Source organism: Corvus brachyrhynchos, unplaced genomic scaffold (genome assembly GCF_000691975.1).
Source record: "Corvus brachyrhynchos isolate BGI_N302 unplaced genomic scaffold, ASM69197v1 scaffold14, whole genome shotgun sequence".
In the NCBI taxonomy this organism is placed as follows: domain Eukaryota; kingdom Metazoa; phylum Chordata; class Aves; order Passeriformes; family Corvidae; genus Corvus; species Corvus brachyrhynchos.
Window position 1 is genome coordinate 23,416,686 of NW_008239110.1, and position 13,957 is coordinate 23,430,642.

The following is a 13,957-nucleotide window of genomic DNA, read 5'->3' on the forward strand; positions in this document are numbered from 1 at the left end:
TCCAAAACTATGTGGATGTGGAAGTTGGGAAACATGGTTTAAATGATGAACACAGTGGTACTAGTTTAATGGTTGGACTCAATGATCTTAGACATCTTTTCTAATCTTAATGATTCTATGATTTTGTGATTCTATCATTCTAGAATTTATACAGTCTCTCTTAAAATGTGTTAGGAGAATTCTGAAGTAGTGATTTGTGTGGTGTAAAAAGCCTGTTGGCCGTGCCTTTTGGAAGTCCAGTGTCATGTCTTGAGACAATTGTAATCACTCATCCGTTGGCATTCAGCCCACTCCATGGTAATAACCTTGTCATTTTATTTCATTTGATTTCTCTATTCCTTCCTGGGTCGCTTCCTGTATTATAGGAAAAGCTAGTTTGTCCAGTGGAGCCTGTTTAGATAATTTCTTCTGTTTATGCAGCAGAGGACCAGAAAAGGAGGGAAAACCAGTAATAGGTATTGTGATGGTGAATTTAGAAGAATTGTGAAGAGGAAGCTTCACAGCAGGGTGGTAACAGAAACAACAATAATTCTGCTTTGTTTGACTTGCCTTTAGGTTGTTACTAACCACAGAACACGACTGTGGGAGGTTAACATAAACTTTGTATATGTGTGGTTTCAGACATACTAGTCCTAGGATTGTGTTAGTTTTGGCTTCTCTGTCTATTTTCTGTTTCTAAAATAAAGTTCTTTAAAAATTGCATACCTGTGATGAGGAAGAATTATGCAACTGTGCCTTATACAAACCTCTACACTAAATAAAAGCAGATTGGTATACCTGGAGCACTTAAGCTGTACAACATTTTATGTAGTTTTGCAATTGCACCCTCATGTAAACAGAACTGTAGAGAGGATTAATCATAGATGGACAGTGAAGGCCCAAGAACAAATTTTAGTCATTGTTCATTATTAGTTTTTCCATAATTACCAAGTATCTCTGCCCTTGAACAGGCATGACGTCTGCACTTCCAGAGAGTTTAATTGCTTCTATAATAATTTTGTACTAGAAGAAACTTAAACGTTGAATTTAACCTAGTTCAAGTGGCAGAAGGGAGTGGGCATTGTCCTGGAAGAAGTGGTGTTACAAAAAAGAAGTCTGAAAAACCACACACTTGGGTAGACACAGTGTCAATACAGGCTATAAACCTCTGTCAAACTCCTCATTAAAATAAACACTTTCAAACACTTGTGAGCTAACAATTTGATGCTGTCTTGTGAATGGATGACTTTATACTTTTTCCTCTCTCGATATGCTATAAAGGTAATGATGACAATTTTAGTTGCAAATTGGTTATGTTTCAAATTTCTGTACTCCATACAGAGATTTAATACCTGGAAAATATTTGCATCCTGGATACCAGTAGTGGAAAAATACTGTAAAGATCTCAAATTGTCTGAGATGTCAGCAATTTATAAAATGAGAACACTTGTTCTGCAATGGAAACCTAAACTAAGAAACTTTAGGAAAAATCAAGAAATCAGAAATCACTGGAAACTAGGAAACCTAGTTGCATATCCCTAAACCCCTTGACTTAATCTGTATAGTGATGTGATATCAACAGAACAGTTTTCTGCTCTACCGTAAGTCAAATAGTATTTTTGAGGATGGGAGTTTGTCTTCCTCCTCTCATGATGTCACTGTAGGGTGGGGGGTAAAATCCAGTGTTTTGAACTGAGTGACACATTTTGCTGGAGGTTTTTTTTTTTTTTTCCCTTTTTGGCCACTGGCAATCCTAGAGCTCTAGTTATCTCCAGAAGGGTGGGTGACAGCCTGTAACAATTCTTCCAGGAATTCTCTGAACTAGAACATCAATGTATTCTGTGGAAGAAACCCATAGTCATGAAAGATGAAGAAAAATTGTCATTGATTTAGAAGTTTTTGCTTACTACAACAGGGAGTATAGATGCAGATGCTGTTCCTCCTTGAAACACATTACAGTTTCAGTGGTTTACAGATGAAGTGAACTGCACAAGGTAGTTCTGGACTGCTGTCAAGGCAGTTGCTAAACTAAACTAAGGCTATAGTGGTGAAAATATGGTGATTTAACTTTATTATGGCAGGTAATTTCAGTGAAAAGCTGTCAACAGGAGTGCTCTGCTATTGAAATTCAGCGTAATGTGTTTTCTCAAGGGCAGAGCCAAAGGGTGCAGAGATTTGTTTTTTCCCCGCAAGCTCTTTGATTCTGCAGCTGCTTTTATAAAGGATGTTACATCGCCTGTTACGGTAAATCCTAAATGACCATGGTGTCTGGAAAGTACAGAAGTTCAAAGCTGATACAGTGTGTGTTTTTGCAAATATGTCTGAGGTTTTTCCAGACTTTTACTCACAGATCTGGGAAGTTAGCCTTTACTAGAGACAAACTTACGCAGAGTTGAGGTGTGTGTACACTCTGTGGAGGAGTTCTGTGCCTCCTCTGCCACTTAGTTGCAGGTGTGTGTGTGGTTGTCTGATGCAGCTGAGTGAAATCCAGGGTAAAGTCTTGCAAAACCAGGAAGTAGCAATTATTTACCTGTGCATCCTTTTTTTTCTTTTGTACAGAAAGCAGTTTCTGTGCTGTATGTACATTCACTGTTTACAATGAGCTCTGGTTTTCTAATTATGTGAACAACTATGCCACTGAGTGGGGTATGGGAATCAAACACCAATACTTGTATAAGCACACTGTGAATGCATTTCTAAGCACTACACTCTATCCAAGACGGTGAGCCCTCCACCATGGCTCATTTCTACTCTTACGCCAGAATATTCATGTAGCTAGCACAAACTCTTATGAAGTTTTCTGTAGTTTAGTGGTGTTCCAACTTTTTCCCTACTTGTGGAAGCAGTCTGCAGAGCAGAAGTCCTGTCTTCCTTGCTTATGCTGGCAGTGGGCACTTGCAAGCTAGGGTTTCTCAGGCTGAACTTCACTGCTTTAGATTGTAGGAAAAAGTGTGTGTTGTGATTCTTTCGCTATTGTCAAAATGCAAACTGGGTACAGAGAAGAGGGAAGATGTATTAGTGTAAATGTAGAGTGTTGATTACAAGACTTGTTTTCTATGCTAGGAAACAAGTAGTAGTTGTGAGGGATAAATTCTTTGTGGTGGTTATGTCTATAGTGACTGCTGCATGTTTCTATGTAAATATGAGTCATACACGGCAGAAACCACATAAAGATAATGGCCAAGCTTCAGAGAAATCACTAAGGGACTTCTCTTTTATTTTCTTGACTGTCTGCAGCAGCATGGAGCTGGCCAGTAGAAACCCAGTGGTTTCATGAATCCATTATTCTTTGACTGTGACTGAATATGTTCATATGTGCACATGCAGGTATGAAAACATAATCTCTCATTAGAAGCAGATTGTTCTCAATCTCATATAGAAAACCAGGGAATTGATCTTTCCAAAATGCCAATTTTCTGTTTTGTTTGTTGTGTTTTCAACCAGAAACATCTCTTACTAGAAAATTGGTAAATACATTGCTTAATGTTTTAAATATTTGGACTCTCTTAACTATAATTCTGAGCACAGACTTCCTCCAAGCTCTGTACTGCTTGGCCTATATGGTGTTTCTGAATGCAGTCTGACTTTCACAATGCCTGTGTAGCTGGGATTGAATGTGAACAAGAAGATTTTAGGGGTGAAATATATTGAAACCAAAACAAAGTACTTTAAATGTGTCTGCAGATGACTGAAAACACAATTTGGAGGCAAGTTAATTGTCTAAACTCCTATAATACATGACATTGGACTTATTTCTAGGTAAGATGCTTGTGGTAGTGCATATATGGGAGTTTTGGTATGAAATTTGTTTGATTACAGATTTCCCCTTTTTCTGGGGAAAGTTCACACCTCTTTCCCCCAAATGCTAAATGACACAAATAAAGTCATCCCATGACACCCAACCAATGTTTCTTAAAATACTTAGAAATGTGCTTGAGATGACATTCGTATAGCAGTCCCTACAGCCAAGCAGGTGACTATTTCCAGAATCAGGCTGAAAAATCACAAGGGAGAAACAGAATCCATAACCTAGTCTCAGGTTCTTTCTTTTTTTCAAGAACTTTTCCTTCATTTTTATCTTTAAGTTGTAGGTATTAGTATGTCTGTCCTTAATGTTGGACTTGGAATTATGATACCTTTCTCTACCCTCTTACTCCAGTCACTAACCTTTCTGTGCTCCATATGCTTGGGAGTTGTGCTGATTCTTGCTGAAGTCTGGGGGTTCAGTCCTAAGGAGATGTTGAATAAAGGAAACTGCCTATGTCTGGCCAGTTCCTGCTAGCTGGTAAATTGAATTAGCATGTTTTACAAGCAGGAAGTCACACTTGGTTAAGGCATACAGCATAATGTAGTTGTATGTCTTTTCATGGTGGGAGGTTTTTTGGCTCTGAAGTATTTTATGCATGGAAAAGGTCACTTTTAATTGATTTTATTGTAGGTTAGTTTCATTGAATTATTGCATACCTGTTGTTTTGCAAGGGTTGAAGTATTGAGGTAATGTGCCAACCTTATGTTTACATCAGGAGCTTATTAATAATTAAGGAAAGTGCTTGAGGAATGCAGATCGTGTGCAGATCTAAAGCTGTTATGAACACAGCACAGTTATGGTGATTATTGCAGGAGAGCTGATACTCATTACATGCTTAGTGGAAGGAAAGATTACTAAAGAATTATTAATGAGAAGCTTTAGTGGAGTTTGGTGATTATTATGTGTGCCTTAGTTATTATTAAGTAGTAAAGAAATGCACTATGTAATTTCAAACTAAACTTGTTCTCTAAGTAGAAAACTTTTTTGTTTCTCCAACTTGTGTAGCAGTATTGTGTATTAACTCTGTATGTATATATGTAGGTATCTCAAGTTGGCTGGCTTAAAAGAGGAAGGATTTTACATGTGAGCAGAATATAGCTAAACATGTAGCTCTCATCTTAGGTTTTCAACCAGACCACTCTCACTGTCTCTGCATTTCAGAGATTTTATGAAAGCTGTTGCAGAATAAACCCCCTGATTTTGGGAGATTTAAAAGAGAAGCACAGAAATAGTGTTCATGTTACCACAGAATCACAGAATCCTTAGGATTGGAAGGGACCTCTGGAGATCCTCCAGTCCACACCCCCTGCCAAAGGCAAGGTCACCTAGAGCAGGTGACACAGGAGCTCGTCAGGTGTATTTTGAACTTCTCCAGAGAGGGAGACCCCATGACCTCCCCAGGCAGCCTCTTCCAGTGTTCTGCCACCTTCAGTGCAAAGAAGTTCTTCCTCATGTTGAAGTGAAACTTCTTGTGTTTTAGTCTATGGCCATTGCTCCTCATCCTGCCACTGGCCATCACTGAGAAGACTCTGGCCCCATCCGTTCAGCACCTGCCTTTGAGATATTTATATGCATTAATGAGATGTACCGCCAAATATTGGTAAAACTGTATTTTCTGTATTGTTGGAACTTCTCAGATAGTCAGATATTGATATATATTTTCCCTGTTCATCACAGTCCTTTAGAGTTTCACAGAAATTTTTCCCTTTAACGCTCTTCATGCAACAAAGTAGCATATAAGTTTTGTTCTCTGTGTAGCCACACTCTTTTTGATTCTGACTCCTGTGTCGTAGCACTCTGATTGCTCTAGGAGATGTTTCAGGTTTTGGTGACAGTTATATGAGATTTTAGTAAGATTTTGAGATTTATAAATGTTTCATTTTAATCATAAGATATGAACCTGCCTCAAGCACTCTGGAGTAATGTCCTTTGTGCAACACCAAGGAGTGTAACAGGACAGGAGACTGAATTCCATCGGTATCTCTAACAAAGGGAATTTACACACACCACCCCCCAAATGTGGTCCATAGGCACTAAAACATTCTGGCCTCTCTGTTTACATGACCCACAGACATATCTGTGCCTGTTTGGCATTTTCCTTTCTTGCTCCTTCCTGCTCCTTCCTTCCAGGCGGCTCTGCTGGTGCTGCTGCCCCGACTGATGCTGCTGTGCAGGCATAGGTTCTGACAAGTGGCCTGCCCAGAACGGCGACATTTCTGTCCCAGTACTAGCAAAACACAGCTATTTGGCTGTGTGTTTGGAGAAGTCCTGTGCCAGGAGCTGACATGTGTGTGATGCCACTGGCTTGACCTGGGAAACCTCAGTGGGTTCCATACATGCCAGTGTCAGGTACTTCTTGCCAATAGTGGAATGAGCTGTGTGTTGCTTAATTCCACATTGAAATAAATTCCGTTCTTTTGGATTGTGCTCTTACCAGACACTTCTAACAGCCAGCTTTCCAACTTGTAATTCTATTTTGAAGAGTATCGCCATGCTTTCGAAGTGACTTTTGAAATGCTTTCAGATTGTGCCTGGCCTGCAACTTTATGAGCTCCCGCATGAGTCTCAGATCTGAACCTCTCGGTGTTTCTCCCATTTTAGATTTCTTCCTAAGCTGGAATATTTGGAGTAAGAATTTTGGTTTTGGTTTTCCCTTTTTATTTTAAAGTAGCACAAGTATTTTAATGTAGACAGGCTCTTAAAGCAGGGAAGAGATTTAAGAAAAACCTGTCAGTATGTTGTTGCTGCTCTTTTCTACTTAGTAGAGATGTGTATCTGTGTCCTTGAACAACTGTTTTGAAAAGTTCACTCAGTTTTTTTTCCTCTCCCCCCTCTCAGGCTCAGTTTAAAGGCACAGAAAGGCACAAAAGTAATTTATGGGCATAGAGCAGCAATAGGGGATACACATCATAAAGTCACACCGAGACACCATGGTAATGAAACATCACCTTTTTTAACCTGTTTTTTTAATACCTAAGAGAGTCTTGACAGGGAGGGTTTTTTTCAAAGACTGAAACATTGTTATAGTCTATCTAAACTGGTTCTGTGAAATTGTTTTTATAAGTGCCTGCGAACTGAGTTTGCAGAGTCTCAGCTCTTAAAATGTGCCATTACCGAGTATTTAAGTTATTGTGCAGAGATTTATGTTACCCAATAAAAATCACTTTATCCTCTATCTGCTGATTATGCTTTGCTTCACTGGTGTGTGTGGTATCAACATTCTGCTAGTTTCTCCTGATTTATTCGGTGTTCTAAGAAAGTAGAGTACGTAAGTTGTGAAAGTATGGTAGTAAAAACAAAATTAAGAAAAAATTAACAAGTCTTCTTTATTTGTCACAAGTGCAAAAATTGAGACAAACATGTTTTAATTGCTCTTGGGGGTTGTCTCTGTTAAGGAATTTTGCAAGAGGAATTGTCCTTCATTTCACTTCAAAGTGTCAGCAATATATGGGATATTTATTTGTTTTCTATGCTTCTCACTGAGCTCCTTGCCTCTTGAGATTTATAAAGAGAAGTCTCTTTCTTTTCTCTTCTATCATCCACTGCAAGCAGTTCAGTTTGTCCTTTTTAAGCCCAGAGGTTTCAGGGGTTTTTAAACTGCCGAAGTTAATTAGGAGCATAAGATTGCATATTATTAGCAAATCTCTGAAAGTACAATGTTGCTGTTTATCTGTAGTTCAAGAAGTAAAAGGACATTTGAAGGTTACAGTCTACTTTCCTCATTTGGGAGATTAACTTTACTCCTCATTGGGAAATATATACAAAATGCAGACTTAGTCATTCAGAAAGTATGCTGATTTTATGTTAAAGCATCCAGTGACAAGTTTGATCTGTGGTCTGGCTTAGTATCTAAATGTTCAGTATGTGCCTCTTGCAGTTACTTGTTGGAGAAATGCACAAATGTAACCACGAGCATCTGACCCTTTATTTAATTAACTAATTCTTACATCACTAAAATATGTTTAATTCCTCTTGAAATCAACATCTGGTCCTGTGTCTACATCAAATCATGCTATCCTGCATAAAAAAAATCCAGTTCTGTCTGAAATTAGACTGAGAGTCTGGAAGTATAAACTCTCTTTGTACATCAAGAAAAAATATTGTATTTTAGCTTATGGCAAGACTGATTGTTATTTTTGTTCTTATTTTAGAACAGTGTAAATTTTACATGTGATTATATATTTCTTTATTTATTCTGGATCTGATGTGGCATCTGTACCATAGAATAAAATTGTAACTGACAATCATGTTGTTTGAAAATGTAGTGAGTGTTCTTCTTTCTTCTAGGGTGGTGTGTAGAGCTGCTATGCATTTCTGTCCCATCATGTTTTAATCTCTGGTTTTACAGCATTTTAACCCTACTTTTGTACTGTAGTCTTGTTAACTGTGAAAAGTCAACTGTGGAAAGCATTGGTGTAGGCAATAGCAATCTGAAAATTTTATAAAGACTGGATAACTAAGTTTCCTGCCTTTCTCTTTGTTTCTTAGCTCCAGAAGAAAAGGATGCAATTAAAGAACAGTATGAAAAACTCATGGATGCTTATGGCTGCTTAGGAGAGCTTCAGCTTAAATGTGGTAAGTGACCATCTGTATGACTGAGATTATAAAATGCCTTGACAATGCTAAATGGTAGTAAGTGGCTAAAGTTGTCTAATTCCTTAAATTGTGAAAACTGGTTGCACCTTGTCATGGGCAGTCTGGAAAAGATCAGTTTCTTTTTCTATTTTGTGCCAAAAGCATATCACTGAATGATGGATGGATTTTTCTTCATTTGTTATGTCTAACATTCTTAACTGCCTGAAAAAAATTGCAAAAAACATTTGTCCAAGGCAAGCTACGATTTCTTAATTCTTCTCTTCTTTAAGGATCATGTTTAGACACTATCATGGTCATCTGAGAGTACAGTACTACAGATTGCCAGTTCTTATTATAATGCCTAATTACCTTTAATCATTCATAGAGATAGGGATTTGCAGAAGAAAGCCTCTGGCTTCAATTAGTATAGTTAGGAATGTTTATTGTCATTGATGTAAATTTTTGGACAGTTTGGGAATCTTGATTTAGCAAAGGACTTGTTATTACACTGCCTGCAGGAATGTTAATGGAAAGAACATGTTTTAAGAAGAGAACTGCAGTGATTGATTTGCAGATTATAGGACCTTACACAATACTTAAAAATCACTGATGATTTAGATGCATAAATAAAAAAGCACTGTATGTATTGTTCCCAAGTTGTTACAGTGAGCCCTAATTTTCACTTGGAGAAATGATAAGACTTTTCCGTATTGCTTGGTGCTTGGTCAAGGAGTCTACCACAGGTAGTGGTGGTGTGAGCATTGGTGTATTTAGGCCAGTAGATATAATTGTGTCTTTTTATACCCCACTTACCATTTTGCAGCCTGAGAAATATGACTTGATATTGACCTGAAGAGGCAACTGCAATCTGGAGGATTTTTGTGTCATAATTTAAAACTGTAGACCCATCTAGTCTTTTAAAATGAATGTGGACTTTTTGTTTGTTTTATTTCTTGTGGAGTTAATTAGACATTTCTCTGGAGATTTATATCAATTTGCTAATGTAATTTAAAACGGAGGACTCGTGATTAGTTTTTCTTGGCACTTGGATCTGTTTTTCTTCATAGAAGTTAATGAATCCTGTTGTAGTAATAAAGGAATGTAGCTACTGAGTTCAAGCTCTTCAAGCTACAGATAAGGGTAGTTTTTGTATGTGATGGGAACCAAATATATCCAATTTTTGTCTTTATATGAAAAGGTGAATGATTTCAAATGGGCTGTGAAATATTCTCAGTCTTACTTTTTCTCATGTCCTTATTTCTTCTTGAACAACATATGCTTAACTTTAGTGCTCTGAAAGTGTGAGGTTTTTCCTTTCTGAGCTTTCTCACTGCACCTCTGCCTTGTTGTAGCATTAGATTACAAGTTCTGATACAGGACTTACTTTGGGAGGGATTGTTAAAATTCAGTGAAAAGTCAGAGGGTCATGCTATAATGGTAAATGAAGGTAAGCAAACATTTTCTGCTTCTGAACATTTTTTAAAAAGCAAAGATGCATGTCTGCTATCTCACTATTCAAGAGGTAGCCCAGGTTTTTGTCACAGTCTGTTTTTGATCTTCCATCTTACATGTGAGTTCTATCCCTTTAGCTGTTGCCTAAATAAAAGATTAACACTACAAAGGAATTGTACTGGGTTTGTGTAGCAAGATTTTGGTAGCAGGAGGGTCTACAGGTGTGGCTTCTCTGAAAAGCTGCTGGAAGCTTTCCCTGTGTTCAGTGGAGCCAATGGCAGCTGGCTCCAAGATGGACATGCTGCTGGCCAAGGGTGGGCCCATCAGCAGTAGTGGTAGTGCCTCGAGGATAACAGATTTAAGAAGGGGGGAAAATACTGCCCAACTGAAGCTGGAGAAGAGCAGAGCTAAAATATGTGAGAGAAACAGCTCTGCAGACACCAAGGTCAGTGGAGAAGGAGGGGCAGGATGTGCTCCAGGTGCCTGAGCTGGGATTCATCTGCAGCCCGCAGTGCAGACCATGGTGAAGCAGCTGTGCTCTTGCAGCCCATGGAGGTCCAGGGTGGAGCAGAGATCCACCTGCAGCCTGTGGAGGACCCCACACTGGAGCAGGTGGATGCCTGAAGGTGGCTGTGACCCTTTGGGGAAGCACACAGCAGACTAGACTCCTGGTGGGACCTGTGGACCCATGGAGAGAGGAGCCCACACTGGAGCAGGTTTGCTGGCCAGATTTGTGACCCTGCAGGGGACCCACCATGGAGCACTTTGTTCCAGAAGGCCTGCAGCCTGTGTGAAGGACCCACGCTGGAGCAGTTCATGAAGAACTGTGGCCCATGGGAAGGAGTCATGCTGGAAAAGTTTGTGGAGGACTGTCTCCCATGGGAGGGTCTCCATGCTGGAGCAGGGGAAGAGTGTGAGGAGTCCTCCCCATGAGGAGGAAGGAGCAGCACAGACAGTGTGTGATGAACTGATCACAGCCCCCATTTCCCATCCCCCTGCACCACTGGGGGAGAGCAAATTGGGAATAAGGTTAAGCTTGGGAAAAAGTGAGGGGTGGAGGAAGGTGTTTTCAAGACTTGGTTTATTTCTCATTGTCCTTCTCTGTTTTGATTAGTAATAAATTAAACTAATTTCCACAAGTTGAGTCTGTTTTGCCCATAACTGCTAAGTGATCTCTCCTTGCTCTTATCTCAATCCACAAGCCTTTCATTATATGTTTTCTTCCCTGCTCAGCTGAGGAGGGGACTGACAGAGCAGCTTTGGTGGACACCTGGCATCCCACCAAGGAGAGTCAAACTACCACAGGAATGCAATGTAACTTTTTCCCTTTTTGTAGAATGTATTTTAGCAGCTGCAAACAAAGGCATAATTGGCCAGCTCTTCACGGAGGGTTGGTGATCACATAGACTTTATTCAGGAGTATCGGCGTTTTTTCTTACTACTGGAAACATGCAGACCATAAGTATTAAATTAACTGAGAATATTTGTGAAAATACATTCCACTGGGATATTAAGAGTATATCTGTAGAGCAGAAGGGGAGACTTTTTGCCAAGACATGAAAGACGTCTTTGAACATTTTAATTAATCTGTAAATATCACTACTTAGAAATCCAAATAAATCACGTTGTATGCCTGCCAAAGTAGATCATGCTTTTCACAAGAAAGTAGATGAAATATGTGAAACTGACTCACAAAGTTAATGTTTCCCACCCGTAGTAACATTCACTTCTATGTACTTATGTCTGTTAACATGACTCACTAAATTCTTCTGCTTTCTTTTGTGAGATGGATGGCAGCAGAATGAATTGTACAGTGTCTCTGAGCTGTAACTCAGCCAAGATTTTGCTGCCAATGAAGATCTAGCAGTGACAAATACATCTTAAGCAAAGTGTTAAAAGAGCTGGCTTTACAGTGTTTTGTTCAGACACTGTGATGTCAGGAAGAGATGCATACATAGGGTGGTATTTTAACACCATCACCACATAGGTTGTTTGGGTTAATACAGCTGCTGTATTTGGGGAGGCATTCTGAATTCGTTTGATTGTGTATGTGCTCTCACTCTTGTACACATACAATGCGTAGTTGAAAGGAAGAAATTTCAAATGCTAAAAAGACAACTAAGTACCTGTCTTCTATTATTTTTGCACTTTTCCTAAAAATGTGATTGTATTTAGAAGAAGGAGAAAGAGGAGTGTCTTTGAGACTAAAATGGTAGTTTGGAAAATCTTGGCTCTTTTCATAATTCTGCTGTAGATTTCCTCAGGAATTGTCAGCTAGGTGGTTAGAAGGTACTGCTCTGCTGTGTTCTGCTGCTATTTTTGAAGACAGACGAGAGGCAAAAAATTTTTTAGTGGACTATAAAATGGAGTAGAGTATATGTGGAGTGGAGATGGAAAAGGCTGAGGGAACATAAGGCAATGGCATGACTGTCACGGAATGGAGAAAGAGTAAAAATTGGAGAAAATCCATTTAAAAAAGAAAAGGCAGTCTTGAGTGAAATAGTTGCAGTTAAGAAGGACAAAATAAGAATTTAATATTGTCTCCTTTTCACTGTAGCTCAAAATAGGCAGCATTGAAATCATCCCCTGAGCTGCAGGGGAAGCAATTACCTTGAGTCATGTAGACAGGTTAAATACAGAAACTGCAGCTTATTATTGTACAGTGTGACGTACCAGAACTGCATTTCCTGTTCAACTTGGATAAAGGCAGTTGGTTTCACAAGAGCTTTTGAAAAAGTGGATGGAAATTATTATTGTCTTGTTTCTGTGCTAAATATTCTTCATCCTCTGCCTCTCTTGTGCAACCTAATAAAAGGGCATTCAGCACATATTGCTGTGAGCAAAACATTTCTTACGTTTCTTCACAAGTGTTTTTTACAGATGGTTGTAGTGCTTGATAGCTGTAATGAAGCAAAATAATGATCTTGGTCACATTTGTACCTATTTATCTGAGATCAAAGTCTGGTCCATAAGCTTTGAAAGAATTTTTTTCTTTAGTACTGTATGTTGGTCTTGCTTTTTCATAGATGTGTTGCTGTAGAAAGCATGACCAGTAAGGAACACTTCATTTCTTGCTCTAAAATTATTTCAGAGATTTCTTTAAAACGTTCCAGATTGCATTCCAAGGACAGGAGGGACATTTCTATAGTTGTGACCTTCAAGTGCAGTTCTTACATTCCTAAATGACTTTCATCTATATGTACAGTTTACAAAGGCTAATATGAATCAGGATTGTACATTAAACTACTTGTTTAAGTTAAAGGAAAAAAAAAAATCTCCAAGGTGGGATATGATACATAGTCTACAGCTGATGTGCTTGGTGGTTGGTACAAAGTGAAATAAATATAAGAGCCAGATCTGGAACCTTGATCACTTCACAGGAAAAAAAATTCCATTTTTTTGATTGCTTTTTATTGGCCTTCATGCTGGTCCCATTCATCATGCATATTGCAGCTGTTGGGTGAACATAACATGTTCTCTGCTACTGTATTGAACATAAAATAGACAGGAAATTGCCGTTAATTTTCCACCCATTGTATTTCCATTAATTAATTTTTTTTAATAAGAACTCTTGGGCTTGTCTTTCCAGAAATGAGTTTGGCCTGTCCCGTACTCCAGATATGCAAGGAAGTCCTGAGAGCAGGGAGCCTCTGTAGACTGGCTGCAGTGGTAGTACTGGCAGGGCCACAGACTTTAGGGAATTGATTTAGTGTTAATTCTCCCTTTGATCTGGAGGATGCACTGCCAGCATTTTAAAACACAACTTTCTGTCTTATTTGAGCTTGCACTTAAGGGGTGACTGCTCATTTCATGACTTTTAGTACTTTTCTTTCCATGTTGTTGTTGATGTTCTGAACAGAAGATTTGTAAATACCTTCAATACTGTTTAGCTCCTTTTAGAAGCTGTAACCCCATAATATGCTTCCTGGTGATACTGCCAGGTGGGTTTGACTGGACTAGCAGGTAATTTTTTCTTGTGTTTGGTGTTAGTCTGGTACTTCAAATGCTACTTCCATAAAACAGTTTTACTGGAAACTTAAAAGGAGCAGTATTTTTAATTTAATTATAGAATTGGTAATGGTAGTGAGCTGCAGTTTTGAAAAGTTACGTCTGTAGAGATTTGATTGAATAGTCTGCATTGTT

General features: G+C 38.8%; 1 protein-coding gene across 1 annotated transcript in view; it reads left to right on the top strand.

The window, feature by feature from the left end:
- Nucleotides 1-8,277: 8,277 nt before the first annotated feature.
- Nucleotides 8,278-13,957, top strand: part of SYNJ2 (synaptojanin 2) — a 57,553-nt gene continuing 51,873 nt past the window's right edge. Inside the window, exon 1 of the mRNA XM_017739521.1 lies at nucleotides 8,278-8,362. Coding sequence (XP_017595010.1) covers nucleotides 8,320-8,362 — 43 coding nt within the window. The 5' untranslated portion in view covers nucleotides 8,278-8,319. The remainder of the gene's footprint in view (nucleotides 8,363-13,957) is intronic.